General features: G+C 36.2%; 1 protein-coding gene across 1 annotated transcript in view; it reads right to left on the minus strand.

Annotated features, from left to right (window-relative positions):
- Window positions 1–22,068, minus strand: part of LOC135200255 (isocitrate dehydrogenase [NADP] cytoplasmic-like) — a 37,178-nt gene that overhangs the window by 1,040 nt on the left and 14,070 nt on the right. The window contains exons 2-7 of the mRNA XM_064228727.1: window positions 20,180–20,340; window positions 12,782–12,933; window positions 12,425–12,553; window positions 12,151–12,308; window positions 11,452–11,586; window positions 11,001–11,163 (exon numbers count right to left, since the gene is read on the minus strand). Of these exons, the coding sequence (XP_064084797.1) occupies window positions 11,001–11,163; window positions 11,452–11,586; window positions 12,151–12,308; window positions 12,425–12,553; window positions 12,782–12,933; window positions 20,180–20,340 (898 nt within the window). The remainder of the gene's footprint in view (window positions 1–11,000; window positions 11,164–11,451; window positions 11,587–12,150; window positions 12,309–12,424; window positions 12,554–12,781; window positions 12,934–20,179; window positions 20,341–22,068) is intronic.

Below are 22,068 nucleotides of genomic sequence, written 5' to 3' on the forward strand. Positions count from 1 at the left end.
GGGTGAAGGACATTGCATACACCCTTTTAGTAATGCCTACAGTGTGCCATATGAAGTGCACTAACTGAAAGCGCTAGGGCACTTATAAGGTTTGTCAGGAACTGAAATAAACTGACTCACTCAGTGTGTTACCTAAACCTGCTGTAACAAAAGCAGGGCTCTGTGAGAGTACTCTGTAAAAGCAATTTATTTCCAAACTTACAGTTACTTTTACACAAACCTGAATACAAAGTTGGGCAGGAAGAATTTTTACTGGTAACAGCAGACAAGAAGAAAATCTTATAAGCTATTCTTCTTGTCTGCTAAAACCAGGATTGACTCTAGGCCTGAAATGGCAAAATCTAATAGTAGTCATATTTTTCCTTGGTATACAAACCATAGACTTTCATATGTGAAGTTCTACTGTGACAGAAACCAAAATAACAAAATCTTAGTACGTAATTTGTATTTTTCCTAGCTATACTCAACTCGAACTGCTTGTATAGGAGATTCCCGGATTGTCAAATCCGGTACCGACCAGAAAAATCCATTTATACGCCCTACCCCGCCAGGTCTATGCCCAAAGGGTCGAAGCTCACCCAACCTCTGACCTCTCTCGCTAGTCTTTCCTCGTATGCCCAAAAAGGTCCGGTCTCCTACACTAAAGAAAGTGGGGATGGTAGGGCGAGCCTAGTTTCCAAGCGGTCCGAGCTAAGTATAGCTAGGAAAAATACTACAGACACCACTCTACTTATGAACAATATAAGTTCTGAAAGGCCATTCATACCTTGAATTGTTTGTAACCTGGTTTCTAGTATGTACAATCAACACACTGGGCTCGTGGACTCAGGAATTCGCGAGATTTTCTGTGGAGCCTATCTGAAAATTAATCATGGGAAAACTCACCCATTCGCAGGCTTTTTGTGGAACCTTTCTAAAAATTATTCATAGAATGGGACTATTCGTGGAGTTGTAGTTTTTTCCTAGAGCAATATAGGCAGTCCTGGTTATTGGTGGAGGTTCCATGCTCAGCAAGGTGCTGATAAGAGAAAAACACCATTAACAGAAACTCGGCAATTTATGGTGCTTATGTGCCGAGTTTCGGTTAATGGCACCAATACAGGTATTCTACTTACAATGGGGTTAGGTTCCAAAAAATCCCAATGTTTGTTGGAAAAATCGTATCTCAAATATACCCTAGCCTACACTAGGGTAATCGGTACTATCTTTACATATAGGGTACCCTAGCTTACACTACTCTGTATACTTTATAACATATACAGTATAGTAATTATATTTATTAATTTCCCCTACCGTATATTTCCACATATAAGATGACTTTTAAATCCTAAAATTCACCTCTAAATATTGGGGGTTGTCTTATAATGCAATACTAAAGATCAAACCTTACTTAAATTCCAAGATGTGTATTGTAGGCTAGCCTTGGTCTCGGTGATATAGCCTAACCACCAACATACATGAAGATTCACTTTATGAAATAAAGTGATAATAAAGGTAATAAAACCATTTTTACCTTATATATTATTGGCATATCTTCATGACAAATAGCCTATTTGAGGAATAATTCAAAATCAATAAAATGCGATTCCAGCTGAGAAAAGGTAAACATCGAGTTATGGTTGATTCACAGTAACCTTCATCTTTTGGTAACCTTTTAGAAATTTCAATGGTAGTGTAATTACAGTAGTAATAACATTTAGGATAACATAATACGTATTCATTTTTCATTAACCCTTAAACGCCGACTGGACGAATTTTACGTCGACATTTTTTGTCTCTCGGGTGCCGACTGGACATATTTTACAGAAGTTTTTTTTAAAAATTCGCGGAAAAATACTTTTAGGCCTACCAGCCGAAAACTCTTGAATCATGCGCTTGGGGGATGCTGGAGTTCACGGATCAAGGTGTTGTTTGTTTACAATTGTTACGCAGGCGCGCAAGCGCGAATTTCTTTCTTGCCGCACTAAAAAGTATCTGTGACACATCTCGGAAATTATTTCGTCACTTTGACATAATTTTTGTACCATTTTAAATTAGCCGTTACATGGAGTATTATATATGAAAATATGCGCATTTTTATGTAGAATACAACAAAAAAATACTCATGATTGTAGCTTTTATCACTTTTGAGATATTTTCATATAAATAACGATAAGTGCAAAAATTTCAACCTTCGGTCAACTTTGACTCTACCGAAATGGTCGAAAAACGCAATTTTAAGCTAAAACTCTTATATTTTAGTAATATTCAATCATTTACCTTCATTTTGCAACTAATTGGAAGTCTCTAGCACAATATATCGATTTATGGCGAATTTATGAAAAAACATTTTCCTTACGTCCGCGCGGTAACTCTTCCGAAAAAAATCATACATGCGATTGTGGTAATGTTTGCACCATTTTAAAATTAGCCGTACATAAAGTTTTATATATGGAAATGTGCGCAATTTCATGCAAAATACAACTAAAAACAACCCATGGTTGTAGCTTTTATCAATTTTGAAATATTTTCATATAAAAAATAAGTGACAAATTTTCAACCTTCGGTCAACTTTGACTACCGAAATGGTCAAAAAATGTAATTGTAAGCTAAAACGCTTATATTCTAGTAATATTAGAGCATTTACCTTCATTTTGCAACAAATTGGAAGTCTCTAGCACAATATTTCGATTTATGGTGAATTTATGAAAAAAATAACATTTACTTTACGTCCGCGCGGTAACTCTTCCAAAAAAATCATACTTGCGATTGTGGTAATGTTTGCACCATTTTAAATTAGCCGTTACATAAAGTTTTATATATGAAAATATGCGCAATTTCATGTAGAATACAACAAAAAATAATTGAAGGTTGTAGCTTTTCTCATTTTGAAATATTTGCACATAAATCACGATAAATAGAAAAAAAACCACGTTCGGTCAACTTTGACTCTACCGAAATGGTCGAAAAACGCAATTGTAAGCTAAAAATCTTACAGTCTAGTAATATTCAGTCATTTATCTTCATCTTGAAATACATTCGAAGTCTCTAGCACAATATTTAGATTTATGGTGAATTTAAAAAAAAACTTTCCTTCCCTCCGAGCGCGGATTCTCCGCCACAAATCTCCGAAATGCGTACGTCCCATTCTCGGAATATTTGCTCTGTTTCATATTAGGCACTTCATAGAGTTTTATATATGAAAATGTGCGCAATTTCATGTAGAATAAAAACAAAAAATATTTGAAGGTTGTAGCTTTTCTAATTTCCGAAATAATTGCATATAGAAAAAAATATATAAAAAAATTCGACATTCGGTCAACTTTAACTCGTCAGATATGGTCGAAAACTGCAATTGTAAGCTAATACTCTTACAGTATAGTAATATTCAATCATTTGTCTTCATTTTGAAAGAAATTGGTAAGTCTTCTAGGACAATATTTAGATTTATGGGTGAATTTTGAAAAAAATATTTGTTTATGTTTCCGCCCGTTACGAATTCATGCATTTTTTTGTTTTTTTTGATAAAAAAAATTAAATTTTTTTTTTTTCTCTGTGTTGCTTTTATCTTTTTACAATGTGTTATATACCAAAATGATTGCAATTTAGTGTACATTACAAAAAAAATGTAACTTGTTACCTTTAACTGTATTGCGCTCAGCGCGATTTGAATACAATTATATATGAAATTTCGTTTTTGTGCTATCATATATCGCATTATTTATATGATAAAGATAATTTTTTTCATTTCTGATGGTTGCATACTAAACTTCAGCCAAGTAAAAAAAAGGAGGCAAAAATGAAATCTTAATCTTGAAAACTAAGCGCGCTGTGATTTTTTGAAAAAAATATTTTTTCCGCTTCCACGCTCACTCCGAAACACCTCCGGCACACGGGAGACAATTTTTTTTTTACCGCTTCGGCGTTTAAGGGTTAAGTTTCTTATACATATCACAAAATTGGTCACATGTGCCACCATCACAGGCATTCCAGTTGACTTCGGCTTCGTCATTGATATCATACAAATCATCATTTTTAAATGATTTTATGACACTTTCTATCTTCATGTTCCCCCAAGCTTATATAACAAAACACAGCGAACATCAAGTGAGGCAGCACGTAAAGCTGTTTATAAGTTTTCGAACAATTCATTCATATGAACAATAATTGTGTAATTATCATTCATTATTGTTTTATAATTAGCGGTTGTTTGAGAATGGCGATGAAACTTAAACAAAACAATGGTTGTATCCCTTTACTGCAACCTTCTGTATGAAAAACATATAGACTTGGCTTTGTTAAACCCAACTTTGATCATTTACGAAGGGAATGTATGTATCTCTGAATTAAGTTCCATTCAGCAACTAAAGACAGTGATGATATCAGTAAAATGCGATCAGCTGAGACGTAATCTAACCTAGAATGTAAATGGCGCATCATCGCTTCGTTCTTATAATGTAATACAATAATACATGCAATATGATTACAGTAAAACATGTTTTATTTAAAATCTCATTATTCTCAATACAAATATTATTCGACTTTTGCAAGTGGATATCTGCAGTGTAACAACCTGACCGAGGTTATTCTCTCTCTCTCTCTCTCTAAATTCCAGCTTTTAGAATTCTGGATGGAGCGATTATTGTAAACATGTATTGGCATAAACAACCAAATTGATAAACAGCTGATTGCTGACGTCATTTACCGTAACTATCGAGCGTTTATTAAGAGCTCCGTTAAAATGCATTTTTGTTCATCTCTCATGCAATGGAGATCTCAAGAAAGAATACATACTAGTAAATTAAAGGTGCAGGTTATAGCTGAGGCTGAATGAAACTAACAATGGCCAGGCAGCAGTGATATTCGGAACTGAAGAAATCACACCTACTTAATGCTTATACAATGAAGTATGTAAAGTAATATGAGCACGTTTTCAACCAAATTTCATTAATTTATGATAAAAGGTATCTCCGAATTATATCTCTTCTAACAAATTATGGCAATGAAGATATATCAATAATACTCAAATCCGCCAAGATTTTGAGAATGTACATATCAAAACATCAAATGTAAATGATGTACAAGACAATGTTTATATTCTGTAATACAGTAACGATATGATAGTAGTAATACTGTTATTGGATACAACAAGCAAAACAACCTTTATTTAAGTCATCATTATTAATATAGTTGTACTGTTTAATTTTTGCTTTGCAAATAATCACTTTTCTCTAAAAAAATTTCGATTTGTAATTTAGAAGTCATCCTATACTACAGATATGAGATAAATTCATGAAAATTTGCCTGATTTTTGGCCTCGTCTTATCTAAAGTTCATCTTATACGCAGAAATATACGCTAAGTTTCACATGCTTTGGTAAAACCACAAGCTTCCCAATACCTCTGCCTGAAAAGGTGGCCCACACCATCATAGAATCAGGGTGTTTTTTCGTATGTTCAATGTATCTAGGGTCTAGAACAGGGGTTCCCAACCAGTGGGTTGCAAAGCCTTGGCAGGGGTTCACATAACCTTAGTAGAAGTGGCTTGGGATAATATTAATTTCAAAACATGAATTAAATATTTTATGCTCTTACATATTTTTTTGTTTTTGTTTCACTGCAAAAAAAAAAAAAAAAAAAAAAAAAAAAAAAAAAAAAAAGTGTGTTAAAGCAGTTCAATGTCATCAGATGACATTATGGGTGTCTGGATGTGTGCCTGTGAGTGATTGCGTGTGTGAATGTGTATGTCTCTGCAAGTGTATGTATGTGTCTGTACTAGTATGTGAGTGTATGCGCATGTGCATATGCTTGAGTGTCTGTTTAGCTGTGCTTAAGCATGTATGTTCAGTTACTCGTAAAGCTGTGTGTGTTTGTAAAACACGACGAGGATTTATCTTAAAAATTTATCCGATGTAGGTACTTCTGGATCTCAACTATCAGTGGGCCAAAGGAAATTGATAATCTCCCCATAGTTTTAATGCCATTTACACAATTTTAAAAGACTAAAATCACCAGACGATGACTTATTTTCTTCAACATTTAAGGAGATATTTTCATTAAATTTATATGACAGAAGCAGCACCTATCCATGCACACTGTGTTAAAAAAGAATTTTTCTAGATTGAAAACTAAGGTTAGGGGACCAGAAATGTCATATTCATTACTGAATAAATGAACTGCATCCTTAACATGGTTTATTCTATTCACAGATTTGAATCCATGGCTAAACGGCACAGATACTCAGAATGCTACCTCAACATTGGCTTCACCACTGTGCTCACCAACGACGGCATTGATAAACCACAGTGTGGATTTCTTCAAACGGCATGAGCGGTGTCTCATATGAGATTGCATTGGAAAGTGCTAAACAAAAAAAAGCCTCACACGATAGCAGAAACACTTCTAAAACCCTGCATGTTGAAAGCAGTAAATCTTATTCTTGGAGAAGCCAGTGCAAAGAAGATGCAGCAAGTAGCCCTGTCAAATAATACTATACAGAGGTGTATTTCTAAAATGTTTATGGATGTGAAGGAGCAGGTTCTGACCGAAATCAAGGCTTCTCCGTTGTTCTCCTTTCAGCTCGATGAGTCAACAGATGTAAGTTCATGTTCTCAGTTGCTTGTCTTTATGAGAGTTCTGCACTGCACTCGAAACCACTACAAAATCTGATGATGTCATGGAAAAGTTTCAAAATTTTACCATGAGGAAGGCCTTCAATGGGAAAGTGTGGGGTTTGCACATATGGAGCACCCGCTATGCTGCGATCAAGGTCAGGATTCCAGACAAGAGTGAAGAAGCTAGTACCTCAAGCCAAGGGCATCCACTGCATGATCCACCGATATGCTCTCACCAGCAAGACTCTCCCTGCCTCTCTGCAGGAAGAGCTTGATTGTGTAATCAAAATTGTAAATTATGTGAAGACTGCACCACTCAACACTATGCAAAGACATGAATGCTGACCACGAAGTCCTTTTCTACACAGTAGTACATTGGTTATTGGAAGGGAACGTTGTTTATCGTGTCTTTGAGATGAAAGATGAAATAAAGCTATTCCTGGAATTTCAAGAAAAGAAAGATCGCCAACATATTCGACCAGCTGAAGAAGCTAAATTTGAAGCTTCAAGGAAGGGAAACACATATTCTCCTTTTTCAAGATAGTCTGGGCCTTGTATCCAAACTGCAGAACTGGCATCCGATAACCAATCTTGGAAACATAGCTTTGTTCGAAAAACCTTGTGGAGTGATGGATGAGTCCCAGGTCCAACTGGATCAGTTCCTCAAGGATGGGACTACTGAACATCTTCAGTCTCTAGACACGGAATTCGAGTGATACTTCCCTGAGCTATCAGAGGAACAGGAGGCCCTGGTAAGGAGCCCATTTTTAATGCACTTGATGTATTCAGCATCCCGGATGAGATCCAAGATGAATTTCTGGATCTAAGGAACGACTCTCCAGCTCATGATCTCTTCTAGGTGAAATTGGTGACCGAGTTCTGGTGTCCTATGTATCAGTCATACTCCATAGTCAGCATGATAGCCTTACATGTCCTTATTCCATTTGCTTCTATGTACTTGTGTGAGACGGAATTTTCAACTCAATATAAATACGAAAAATAGGAACAGACTGGATGCTGGAAGATGACATGAGACTGGCTCTAACACACGCTCTGCCACAAATTTCAAAGCTTGCTGCTTAAATGCAGGATCAGCCATCCCACTAGCAGGGCTGGATAGTTGTTGAAACCTATGCTGATACTATTTAAGAATAATTGTGTTCTTTTTGTGAATTAAAGTTGGACCAATGTTGTGATAGTTTGCGAGGTTGCTAATATATAATTACAGGATTCTTGAATATTTTTTTTGTTAGATATTTCTTTCCCTCTCCTTCACAGAAAATTAAAAATGTAAATCAAGCTGCTGATAGTAAGGGGTCGCTTGGGTTTCAAGCTTTTGGGTAAGGGATCGAGAGTGCAAAAACGTTGGGAACCCCTGGTCTAGAGGATCACTACCCTTACAGCGGTACACGTGCTCCTCGGCTACATGTCAGAGTGAACACTGCTTTGTCAGACCAAAGGACATCTAACCAGTCATCAACAGTAAAATTAAGATTTTTTTAGAGAATGTTACCCTATGTTCACGTTGGAGCTTCGTAAGGAGGGGCTTATGCACTGGCTTATGGCTCTTGTACCCAAGCTCCTGAACACGTGAAACTTTTCTCACAGACACATCCCCATAGACACTAGGGTTATTTTCTTTACCTTTGAGAGCGGTAATACATGGGTTACCTTCCAGTGATCGTTTTAACTTTATAAGCCCACCTGGATGTTTTTCTGGGGAGGTCAGAACTTTTTTTGGTAATGATGGCAAACCACTGTTCTCAACACGCTGCCTTTGAACCCACTGCTGCACTGTTGTCCTATCAACACAAAGCAATTCACTTATTTCTTAAGTCTCATGCCCTGTAGTCTTAAGGACAATGACCTGGCTAATGGTTTCCATGGTTAAATGCTTTTCCAGTGGCATATTTACCCTGAAAAAACAAAAATAGAGAAATTATCACGTCACAAACCTCGTCCTCCTCCCCGGAGCGCAACAAGCAACAAAACCTACCCTACAAAAAGCTACAAGGTTACTGAGGTATATGGTCGCCTCGCTTCTGTGTCAAGGGATGATCCCGTGATGTCACAGCAACGGGAGAACAAAAAGGTGTTTTTCATTTGACACAAGAGGAACTTCTTTTATTTGGACATAATTCTCATGCCCTGTAGTCTTAAGGACAATGACCTGGCTAATGGTTCCATGGTTAAATGCTTTCCAGTGGACATATTTACCCTGAAAAACAAAAATATAGAAATTATCACGTCACAAACTCGTCCTCCTCCCGGAGCGCAACAAGCAACAAACCTACCCCTACAAAAGCTACAAGGTTACTGAGGTATATGGTCGCCTCGCTTCTGTGTCAAGGGATGATCCCGTGATGTCACAGCAACGGGAGAACAAAAAGGTGTTTTTCATTTGACCACAAGAGGAACTTCTTTTTTTTTTTTGGACATAATTTGCGCCTGCGCAGTGCTGAAGGGTGCACATTTTGACGAATACTATATGTAGTAATCTTAATATGTACATAGCACTAAATTTTTTAAAATAACATATATTTTTGTTCTCTCTCTCCCTTTCACTCTTGTGAACTAAATACATACCACTGTTTCCCCTATAACAGAAAAAGGGATGGCTTGAATGGTAACTGTATGAAAGAAAATGTGCATGGCTAAATATGTAGGGGGACTGTCTAATTTTCACATGTAGCTGTAACCCATACAGCACATTCATATATTTTTTACGGTAAAATGTGCAAGATGATTTTAAAATTATATTATTACAGTTGACCTGCGCTATTTGCCGAATCGCTTATTCACAAAATTTTCCGTGGACTGTATATAGTCAGCCCCTGTATTCGTGGGGGAAGCGTTCCAGACACCCTCCCTGGCGAATAGCTAGATCCTGTGAATACTTGCAACCTTGAGAACTGAAATCAGCCCAAGACTGCTGACTACCCCTGGTTTTACAAAATCCCCTTCAACTGCAGACTAAACCTCCTCACTCTTCAGAATCATAGACTATCCTTAGAAATTCTTGGAGATCTGACTAAGATCTACAACTGGGAAAACGATGACCCCGACAACAAAGATTCACATCCCTAGAACCCTGTAGGTGGCAGCCCTGTCAGTGCACCTCATGCTGTGCAATGCAGGCATTACTCAAGGTTCTTTGCAGTGTGCCTTTGACCCCTAGGTGCAACCAATTTCATTCGTTTTACTGTACCTACATTCATATTCTCTTTCTTTCACCTTACTTTCGACCCAATTCTAACAATTGATTCATAGTTCAACTAAAAGGTCTTCCTCCTGTTACCCCTTTCAAACCTTTTACTGTCAATTTCCATTTCAGCACCGAATGACCTCAAAGGTCACAGTGCTTGGCATTTGGCCTGAATTCTATATTCAATTCAACTTCCCTAGAACAAATGCCAATTATCTAAGAATAAGTTCAGGATGACAAGTTTCGGGAAGAGGGACATCCTCAGCTGATCGCCTACTTTAAAAGCTCGATGAAGCAGTTCAACCTTTTCCTTAGTGCCAGTAACCCAATCTACCATCATCTGGTGGAATGGAAGACACATATGACCCAAAGATAGATGATGTCAATTTGGTCAAACACCTACGAAGCAGAATAATTCCTTCAAGTTTTCTCTTTCAGGAATTAATGTCATTTCTCTTAGCTATGTATTTAATCCTATCCACAACATGGCAAGATTAAACAAAAATGGTGTAATATTCATGTGAGTTATTTTGCTTCTATGTGCTGAACTGTTAAGTCATGTAAGCTTTTGTCTACTTATATCATTACACCAAAATTTGATGACCTTTTTAAGGACATAACTTACTAAAATAGCATCAGCATTTAACTTAACTTCTTCATGGGATCTGGATCTGATTAAGTACCTGCAATATTATTATTACATGCTTGACAAGCATCAATATGATCCCAATTGGCTCTAGATTTCAACCACTGTTTTTCCAATATAGGCAATAGAAATATACTGATTGATAGGTATGTTCCATCTCAATAGCACAATGGTAAGAGAAGGCCACAGTATATGGATACACCCAGATCTTAAGATTTGACGACAGCTGGAACAGCTATGAACACCAAGTCTTAATCTATTACCAGAAATATGTGTTGATTCCATAATTAGCTTAACAAAATCAGAGGAGACAAAACTCAAGAGCAGAGCTGACCAGCCATGTATATCTATGGAATTTAAATTAAGGCACTCACTGTGCTTTGCGCTGCCACCTCCACAAATAACAAATGAAGCATTTCAAATTCTGTGACTAAGCCATACAAACCCTCTCCAAATCATAAGAGAATTGTCAATATTTGGGTTGTGGTAAACAGCAAATATATCAACATTACAGATCTAATTCTATATCTTTAACAATAAAAACACAAAGGACTTACTTTGCCATTCCCTTTATGCAGATTGCCAAATCTTTGGTCATAGCACCTGATTCAATGGTATCAACGCAAACCTTCTCTAGAGTAACAGCAAATCTAGCCAAGGCCTCATTGTTGTCTAACTTGGCTCGGTGAGAAAGGCCACGAGTCCAGGCGAATACAGATGCTGTTCATGTCGAAATGTTAAAACATCAAATTACTGTATAAAAATGTTTGCAATAAAATTGACAGTGTCAACTGCATAATAAACCTGGTCAAAGGATAAAGTTATTTTAAAAAGTGGTGACCAGTGTCAAACACTGGTCACCACTTTTTAAAATAACTTTTTTCCATGAAATTTCTATACTAAAGTCATTATTTATTATTTTTGAATTAAATTCACTTATTTCTAAAAACAGTTCACAAGCTGACATTTGTAAAGTGATGCGAACATTATAAACAGACTCCATCTTACCAATGGGATTAGTAGAGGTTTCTTTCCCTTGTTGATGCTGACGATAATGGCGGGTAACAGTGCCATGAGCAGCTTCAGATTCCAATGTTTTGCCATCAGGGCACACGAGCACAGATGTCATCATACCCAGAGAACCTGGAATATGCAAATTTCAGTTTTAAATCCCCCTTCAAAAGAACTTTCTTCTGGGACAATTCACAGCAAATGAAACAAGCACTCTATCTACAGCAAATATGAATGACATTTCCTATTTGTGTAGCATCAGTATTTTCCAAAATTGACTTAACTTTTGTCTTTACTTTAAAAGAATAAAATAAAAACCCAAGTCTATCCATCTACTTACAGGTGAAGAATATCTCTAAATACTAGTAATACGTACTATATACTTAAATACAAAATATAAAATATGCAAGACATATGGAACCTGGTTATTATTCAAGTGAAGCCACATTACTGGTTCTAAAGAAAATAGGGAAATTTTAAAATTATAATTACATTCTACTCAATAATATAATGTGAATATTTTTCTTAGTTATCAATTCAGTATACATACATATATATACAAACTTTAAAGGTACAGCCATAAATCAAAAACTGATCCTTAAAAAAAATGTTTATAATTGACTTGAGTATAACAAGTGAAATTATCTTAAATATCGGAGACATCCTAAATTAAAACATAATTATTAATCTGCTTACCGAACCCTTGAGCAACAGAATCAGACTGGACGTCTCCATCATAATTTTTACAAGCCCAAACAAATCCTCCTTCACTCTTCATAGCCTGTGCAACCATGTCATCAATTAAACGATGTTCATACCAAATTCCAGCAGCTTCAAATTTAGTTTTGTACTCTCTTTGAAATAAAGAAAAAGAAAAGAAAACAGTTTATAGATATTGTTTCTAAATCCCTGAATGTGGATAGCACACTTTCATAATACTCATGCCAACAACAATGCTGTGGGAACTCACTTATCATAGACTTCCTGGAATATATCCTTGAAGAGACCATCATATTTTTTCAAAATAGTGTTTTTAGTAGACATGTAGAGAGGCATCTTTCTGTCCAAGGCATAGACCATAGAGGCATGGGCAAATCCTCTGAAAAGAGAAAGAAAAAAGTAAAATCAACCATACAAAAAATGAAAAACCTACCTCTTTAACAATCTAATAAGCATTAAGGTTTAATAATCTACTAAGCATTGAGGTCATAATTTAAAAACATGACTGACTAAAGGGACAGGTTAAAATCCCTAATACTACAGCATATAGTGGTTCACTAGCACATGCAAAATGAAGTAGGAATTACCTTAATGGTGCAATACAAACCTAATTGATTCTTCAGTGTTAAACATGCCTAAGGCACAGCCTTTTCCTTGGAAATTGTGGATGATTTCTCTGATGGGCTCGCCACCATCAGCTGGCGTCCAGGAGATTTCAAGCTTTCCAACTCCAGGGACAACAAAATCTACAGCTTTGTACTGTTGGGATTATCAAGATTAGCTATATGGTGGTAACAAAAACAAGGTTAGACTTAGCATGAAAATTTACAAGAGAGGATTATATGCAATGTAGATATGAAAAACACTGAAACAATGCAAGATTCTATTGTATGCCTTTTGCTTGAAGTACACTACAAGGGCCAATGCAGCAAAGGAAAAGAAAAGCTTCTCAAATCACAGCAAATATATGGCAAAAGACTGATAATTTTCAATCACTTATACTATCAAAATAAGTTGGTTCACTGCCTCACTGCCATTCATCTTTTCCCCTGAAATACAAATGTTTAGAGTGATTTGTATTTTTCCAAACATACAACCCTGAATGCAAGCTGGAACCGCTGTTTCACTTTCAGAAAAGGTTGTTAACTATCGACGATAGGGAGGGAAACCCTGCTAACTTGTCGCTCGCTTTCCACTTTGCCTTTCAGTCCAGGCTTCTTTGCAATGAGTTTTAACGGCAAAATAGAACAAAACACAACAAACACGTGCAGTGATGCGGATAGCGAGCGTGGTGATGCTCATTCAATGAGAAACAAAGACAGAATGGGTCACGAGAGAAGACGGGTAGCTTCGTTTGGGCGCCTGATACGGAGCCCAGTCACGCACTGAGCCACAAATGGAATGTTTATGAGAGTACAAAAACTGAGGAAACATACAATAACAGACATAAAATTTTGTAGAAAAATGTATGAAAACAAAACGTACGAAAACCGAGGTTGGACCGTATAAAACTAAAACCCCATGGCTTCCTGTATGTTTGTTATAAGGAGAATGATGCATAGTCTCAGAGAATGGAGAATGCATTATTAACAATCATAGTCTCCCACAAAATTATACCTACAGGACACTTCTGATATGAGCAGCCTTAGTACTTCCCATTTAGCTCTTAATCCATGACAGTTCCATTGGAGAAAATTAATGAATTATAGTATTTAGATTTTGATGCCGTTACAGGTGGCCCTCAGTTAGTGGCAGGGTCCGTTCCTGGCCGCCGATGCTAAGCGATTTTAAAGCCTACAGCCGCTGCACACCTTCTTTAGGAATACTGGCCTAGTTAATAGCGCCCTAGACCAGTCAAACAGCGCCGTAATCCCGCAATGGCACAACAAGTAAAACTATATTTATGCAGTATAGTCCTATAGAATTTACTGAACAGTACATTATAGTATTATAATTACTGCAAAGTGAAAAAAAGCCTAGCTTTAATCCTTTGGGTGTCTAGAGTATGTAAAGATATAATAAGGTTTTATACAGCGGCGGGAATGGGTACTAACCACCTGGCCGACCACTGGGTGTGCCGGAAGTTTTGTTTTTGAATTCTGTCGGACTTCAGAAAATACAGCTACAGTGGGCATCGCTTATTCACGGATCAGTTATTCACGGATCCAGTTAATCACGGGTTTTTTCTTGGACCGCTTCTCATGTTACATCACTGGTATGAATCGCTGCATCACGTTGTTGTTGCGTATGCGATGTTTTTTCGGTAGGCTAACCGTCAGCCGTGGTCCGATAACTACCAACATTCATTTAAAGACTCATATAATGATATTAAGACAATAAAGGTAATAAAACCATTCTCACCTAATATATTATTGTCCTATCTTCGAAATATATAGCCTATTCAAGGTTTATGTACGACCTTCATTGGTAGGCTAAGCGTAGTTGCAGTGCGATAACCACCAACGTACACAAACAGATTCACATTATGATATTAACTGACAATAAAGGTAATAAAACCATTCTTACCATATATATTATAGTCATATCTTCATAATAAATAGCCTATTCAAAGAATAATTCCACATCATTGCACTCAACTTATCATCGGAGTGGCCAGCCACAAAATGTAAGCATATACCTTTACGTACGAAAATAAAATGGTTTATGTATACGGTTGCGTTCAAAGCGACATTTTTTGTTTGATAAACTTTTAGAAATTTTAATAGTAGTGGTAGTGTGTTAATTACAGTAGTAATAACATTAAGGCTAAATTAATTCGAACTTCATTATTATTTTGGCAGTATTCGTATATAACTTCTCTGAACAATGAAGTCATACAAACGCTATTTGTCATAGATTATCGTAAGTATTGCTGTTTGTTATTGGCGACGAAGCGTAAACGAAATACATCAAAGCATTTTTTACCTTATATATTATTGTCATATCTTCATAATAAAAAGAAGATATTCGTGGAGTAATTCCATATCAGTGAATCAATTTTATCTATGCGAGGCCAGCCAGCTGCAAAATGTACGTACGTATATGAAAATCAAATTATGGTAGCGTTCACAGCAAGATTATCTTTCGAAATTTTTATAGTACTATTCATGCTAATACGTAGAATAATGTTTGGAATATAGTAAGCATTAATTTTCAATACAAAATATCATTGTTTATTTTGGTAGTGAATAATAGTTTAGAAATTATCATACATACACTGCATTGTTATGGGTTTGTGGCAGTGATAAAACAACCAAAATAACGTTCTCCTTTAAGTCGTCATATCTTCATAATAAAAAGGCTATTGGTGGAGTTAATTCCATATCAGTGAAATCAATTTTACTATGCGAGGCCAGCCAGCTGACAAATGTACGTAAGTATATGAAAATCAAATTATGGTAGCATTCACAGCAAGATTATCTTTCGAAAGAAATTTTTATAGTTTACTATTCATGCTACGTTAGTAATAATGTTTGGAATATACGTAACATTAATTTTCAATACAAAATATCATTGTTATTTTTTTGGTAGTGAATAATAGTTTTTAGAATTATCATACATACACTGCATTGTTATGGGTTTGTGGCAGTGACAAAACAACCAAAAATAACGTTCTCCTTTAAGTCGTCATATCTTCATAATAAAAAGGCTATTGGTGGAGTAATTCCATATCAGTGAAATCAATTTTATCTATGCGAGGCCAGCCAGCTGACAAAATGTACGTACGTATATGAAAAATCAATTATGGTAGCGTCACAGCAAGATTATCTTTCGGAATATATGTAACATAATTTTTAATACAAAATATCATCGTTATTTGGTAGTGAATAATAGTTTATTTAGAATTATCATACATACACTGCATTGTTATGGGTTTGTGGCAGTGATAAAACAACCAAAATAACGTTCTCCTTTAAGTCACGCGTTTAGGAAAAACATGACATAGAATCGACTTTGCGACTTCGTTCACTTTGATATTTTTAACGATACAATAAACCGATACTAAAACCATCTTCACATAAGTTAATTTTTCGTAAGATATGTGTTGTTGCGAAAGCTAGCTTATACATAAAAGGCTTTTATAATTTAAGTCATCTTAGATATACATATGTACCCAAACTCATTGTGGGGAAATTTACTACTGTTTCCTCGGATGTTGAAATACTTTAGCATCATTCAAACACTTTAATAATATAATGCATAAATACTAGGCTATACATATTTACATCGTATACAAATACTACATACAGTTATATACACATACTTTTATATACAAAGTTAACAGTTATATAAACATACTTTTATATACAAAGTTAATCATATGAGTAGTGATCAGACGACAGCTGTGCACTGGACTACGTACGTACTACTTGGAAGATAAAACAAACAAAAATTTTGTTGTTGTTAGTCGCCGGGATAGATTAACATTTTCCAGAGATTAAAGAGCTGAATTTAGTTTTGAAGGTATGTCAACCGCGTTAGTAAATAGGTATCATCTTCTAAGGAAATTTTTTTTCTCTCTTCTTTTTGCGGAAGAATCTTCAAGCCATTTTGCATTCAAAGTAATGAGAAGGAATCATTATATTCCTCATGAAATCAGTAAAATACTTGACACTAATAAAAACTAAACCAAAACTACGTACTGTATGCAACAAAACACATGCATCATCGTTAGCTTCGTGTGTGTAAACGTTCATTCTAAGAAATTACAGAGTAGTATAACTAACACCTGATTGGTTGGTTGGTAGCCATGGAGATCTGTTATCCAATGACTGCCCTCTGCTTCTGTTCTATTTATAGACATATGCCATGGATGGCACTAGGTTTGAACGTTACCATGTTCGTGATTTTCTGACTGCTGACGGCAAAAATTACTCAATAATTTTCTTTATATAATTATTCCTTCGTGAAAACAATAATATAATATGATCATTTTAACTTTAACGTATAGTGGTATGAAAAACACCAGTGTGTCGTAGCGATGCGTCATCAATATAGTGGAATGAAAATACCACATGGTGTTGTAGCGATACGTAATCACAAAGTACAAATCCTTTTCCTGGACCATCCTCAGAATTTTACGAATCTTCACTTCAAGATCGATATGGTGAAATATATTATATAGTCATACTTATTGTTAAAATTCACAAGTTGAACTGCAAAACATTGTTATATTTTGATTGTTATGTACATATATTTTTTTGTGTTTTACGGAATGTGTTTTGAAAATAATACCTATTAGTGAACATATGGTATTAATTGTCCACCTATTTTATTATAAGGTGATCTTAATTATCTCACATTCATTTAACAGTATTATAATAATTTATTTAAATTTAAAATACTGTAATTAATAAATAACAATAATGAAAAACATAAAGGGAAAAATGTTTTTGCTGCAGTAGTGGTGTTTGTTTTGATTATGCATCTGACCTCACATTTCCGAAATCTGTAAAATTCCAAAAACCGAAACATCGGAATGTGTGTGTACTGCACATTTTTTTTAAACCGCACACAATGTCTACACATTTACTGATACCCGTTGGTGAAAGACTCAAATTACAGTACGTACGTATTTATTCCTGGAAGAGAGAGAGAGAGAGGAAGAGAGAGAGAGAGCGAGAGAGAGGAGAGAGAGGAGAGGAGAGAGAGAGAGAGAGAGAGAGAGAGAGAGAGAGAATGATTAAGGACTCCAAGGCGTGTTATTTTTACAATTATTGTTTTATTATCTTGGGATTTTTTTTTTTAATCTTGAGATTTTCTATTTAATTCTCGAGATTAATAAGAAAATTACTGTAACTTGACTAGCATCAGCAACACATCTGAATGACTCGGCCATTAGCAGGCTAAACCACCAACCTTATGAACTTGCATGATACATGAGATACATGACAAAACCACTGTTTATTGGTGAAAATTGTGGGGGTCGCACGATATGGGAGATTGCACGTTATTCAAGTATATACGGTATGTGATTTTTTTTAGCCTTTTATGGAACAAACAAAATCTAGCAAGAAATTGCCATTCCCCAGTTGGCAACACTGGCCTACTCACGTTTGTCCAAGTTTAGTCTGTTGTTGTTATGAAATGTGGTGTGCGGCGCGTTCTTTAAATTGTACCCCATATAAACGAGTTAATTATGTGCATCCAAAAGCCCTGATTCTTTTACTCTTATGGGAAAGACGCCTAAAGGTCAGATGAAGGTTTTTTACGTGGAATATATTAACGTGTTGTGACGAATGGGAAGAGATGTTTCGCTGCATACTGCTGGAGCATTATCGTATTATATTACTGGATTGCACTGCAAAATCTCGCCATCTTTTATCAACATAGATTGTTGGTGAGTCCACCCATATGATTTACATCAATTTTGATAGTTCTTCCTTACCACTCATCCTCTCTTTCCTTGTAAAAAAAAAAGAGAGGCCCCACCATGCGTATGTAGGCTTCTAGCTGTAATCCCTAGGCTAGTAGGCTACATATGTACAGTAGTACATATACTACATTTATTTTTTAAGGCTTATTTTGTACAATAACTTTAAAACTGTCTTGAATTTAGTTTTAGGTGATAGTTGAAAACATATTTGGTGTTTGAACTAAAGTAGGCAGTTATAAACATTGGAATAGTGGTCTTGGGTGGGTTTAACTATTAAAGTAGGCAGTTTTAAGCAATTTTTGAGGGGGGTATCAGGATAACACGGGTATTTACTTATCACGGGGGGTTCTGGGCCCTATCACCCGTGGATAACGAGGCCCCACTGTATATATATATATCTGACAGGTAAGTTTCATGAACAAAACAGTAATTGAGAATAGTGTTGTTCTACGAAAAAACCGAATCAGTAATAATTTTAGAGATATCCTTAAAAAATTCAGCAAATTAGTAAAAGTTCCCTGTGGAAAAGTGAATGTGTTCCACAAAAATCCACAACAAACCCAAAGGACAGCGGAAATGTGAAACGCGTAAAACCGGGGTAGCACTGTAATGGTTACAGTGCACCAAGTGAGGTACACTGATGGCACTATCCCACTATGGGCCTTACGAAGAGAACCTCAAGTCTTGGGAATGGAACTCAAGCGCTATCCTTGCCCAGCAAATCAATCACTGTCAGCAATCAAGATTCCTTGCCCTACTCTGAAGAGAGGTGCACAGAAAGAAGCTTAAAAAGTCTTCTACTCCTGGGCAGACTTCCCAACTACACTCGGAGCTGCAATCAGAGTGCAGACGAGATCCAGGAACAACAAGCAAGAAGAAGGGAAGGAGAATGCCTGCTATACTCCTTCCAACACTTTTGAAACTCACCTCATCTACAAGGTTGTCAAGATAGTGACAATAAATAAGCCACAGTGATCAGAGGAGGGGTGGTAGTAGGATTACATTCCATCAAGGAAACCAAACTCGCACAAAAGCCAAGTAAACACTTTCTGTACTTTGAAAGGTAAAGACATAGTACATGTCAGGCACAATAAAGCTATGTAAACACTACCAGAAGCTACTACAAGTTTGATGACGGCAAGTACTCACACAGGCAAGGAAAACTAATTCCACTTCCTTGGAAGAGGGTTTATTTGACTTATGAGTTTGAATCAAACAACAAAAATCAACATTCAAACACCCCCTCCACCCCAATAATTAAAGGGAAACTCAAATTTAATCATCAAAAGTTTGAATAGCAAAAGTTGAACAGAGCCCTGACAGATGTCTATACTCAATGGTGAATGAAAGCCAACTGGAGTCCAGACAGCCAGATGGTTGGGGCTTCTCCCTATCTGATGATAGTTAACTTGATCAGTACGTTGAAATGGATTTTGCATCTCATGTTCACAAGCTAAATCCTAATGTAAAGAACAAGGGTTTGTACTTGTGTAGGGACAAATAATACCTTAGCACTCCAAAGAACTTTAAAACAAAAAAATTTCAAGGAAATCTCCTTAAGCATTGGGACATGTTCTGATCATTTGCAAATACCAAAATGGATGACTAGTACTTTTGTTTATAGCTCACCTGGTCAGCATGTGCATGACGTCCAATCACAATGGGCTTCTGCCAGCCAGGGACAAGACGTGGAATGTTCTGACATATGATAGCTTCCCTAAAGACAGTGCCTCCAAGAATGTTACGGATCGTGCCGTTGGGAGACTTCCACATCTTTTTGAGCTTGAATTCTGAAACCAAATTAATTTGTAAGACTAAAATTTTCAAAAGCCTGGCAGTCAGAATAGATAAATGAATAAAAACTAACATGTATATACAATAGAGTACTTAATCTAACATATAAAATGCTAATATGTGTACAACTTCAAAATCACACAAGTACAATAATACCTTGGTACTCGTTGGCTTTGGAACTCATAAAATTTGATACTCCGGAACACCCATTTGGATATAAACAAAAAAATTGTCTTGGGCACTTGTCCTTTTCTTGATACTCGACACTAAAGCTAAAACGGTGTCTGCATCAAGAAACTGACTCACAATGTGGCCCGGTTTATAAAAGAAAAATAGGTTTGCGTGAACTAATTGTTTCGTTTTCATGTTGTGACTTTCGTATGATTTTGTCAATGAGGAGTATATAGTAATTAATTTTTATTTTCTTTTTCTTGAAGTTGCTGCATTGCTCCTCTCTACCTGACCTGATAAAATAAAGGAACCAAAGAAAGACAAAGAAGAAGAGTACAGGCAGTCCCCGGATTACAACGGGGGTTCCGTTCTTGAGACGTGTTGTAACCCGAAAACCGTCATGAGCCAGAACATCATCAAAAATCCTAAGAAAACCTTACTTTTCATGCTTTGGGTGCATTCAAAACTATTTAAACTGCATTCTTATTGCTTTTTTCATCAATAAAACCTTCAAATATAGATTATTTTGCATTTCTGGTGTCATATTACTTCTGCCAGATCAGCGTTGTAGTAGGTGTCGTAACCCTGGACATGCATTGTAACCCTGGAAATAATTTTCTGATGAATATAATTGAAAAGCGCCTTAATCTTGGAACGTCGTAAGCCGAACCTGTCGTAACCCGGGGGACTGCCTGTAGTTGAATATGGAGTAAGAGTGAGAGAGAGGAGATAAGAAATTAGAGGAAGTGAAGACGCTAGATTACAGAAACAACTCTCTTTCATGACATCCTTCTCCCAATTCCTCCATATATGATACTAAACACCTAAAAGGTGCTGATCTCGATATACATGCTGCAAATAAAGTACGACAGCAGTTAAAAGATTAAGAAAATACCGGTTAATCTCTTAAGTAAGGAGGAAAGATTTAGACAACTAAACAAGAAACTGATGCCAAGTATGCTGATTTCCAATCTGAGAAGTCTGGAAGACCAAAGTTGGGAAAACTTTAGTATCAGAAGGGGTTCTTTAGATAGTACGTATATCAATATGAGAGGATTGTCGTTTAAGAAAAAAGAATTAGATTAGGGTTCTTTAATTTGGTTAAGGTCCTTGTTCTTCACCAGAAAATCTCCAACATAGGAATACTCTGCATTGTTCTGAGAGAACCTAACCTCCTTACTAATGGCCTGATTTTCACTCACTATACCAACCGTAGCTAAGGCGACTAAAATAGTCTTCTTCGTTAAATCCTTCAGAGAAGAACTTAAAGGCTTGAACTGCGGATTGGAAATCCACCTTAAACAACAATGTCTAAGTTCCAATCCTCTTCCCCAGGCTTCCCGACTTTTGAAGTCACAAAAGATTTAATGAGGTTGTTGATGTCTTGATTATGCAAAATGTTGAGACCTCTACACTTAAAAACAGAAGAAAGCATAGATCTAAAACCCTTAATTATAGAGGTGGACTGCTTTCTTGTATCTCTCAGAAATAACAAAACACCTGCTATTTCTGCTACAGTCGCCGCAGAAGAGATGTGACGTCGTCTGCACCAC

Source organism: Macrobrachium nipponense, chromosome 26, assembly GCF_015104395.2.
Source record: "Macrobrachium nipponense isolate FS-2020 chromosome 26, ASM1510439v2, whole genome shotgun sequence".
Classification (NCBI taxonomy): domain Eukaryota; kingdom Metazoa; phylum Arthropoda; class Malacostraca; order Decapoda; family Palaemonidae; genus Macrobrachium; species Macrobrachium nipponense.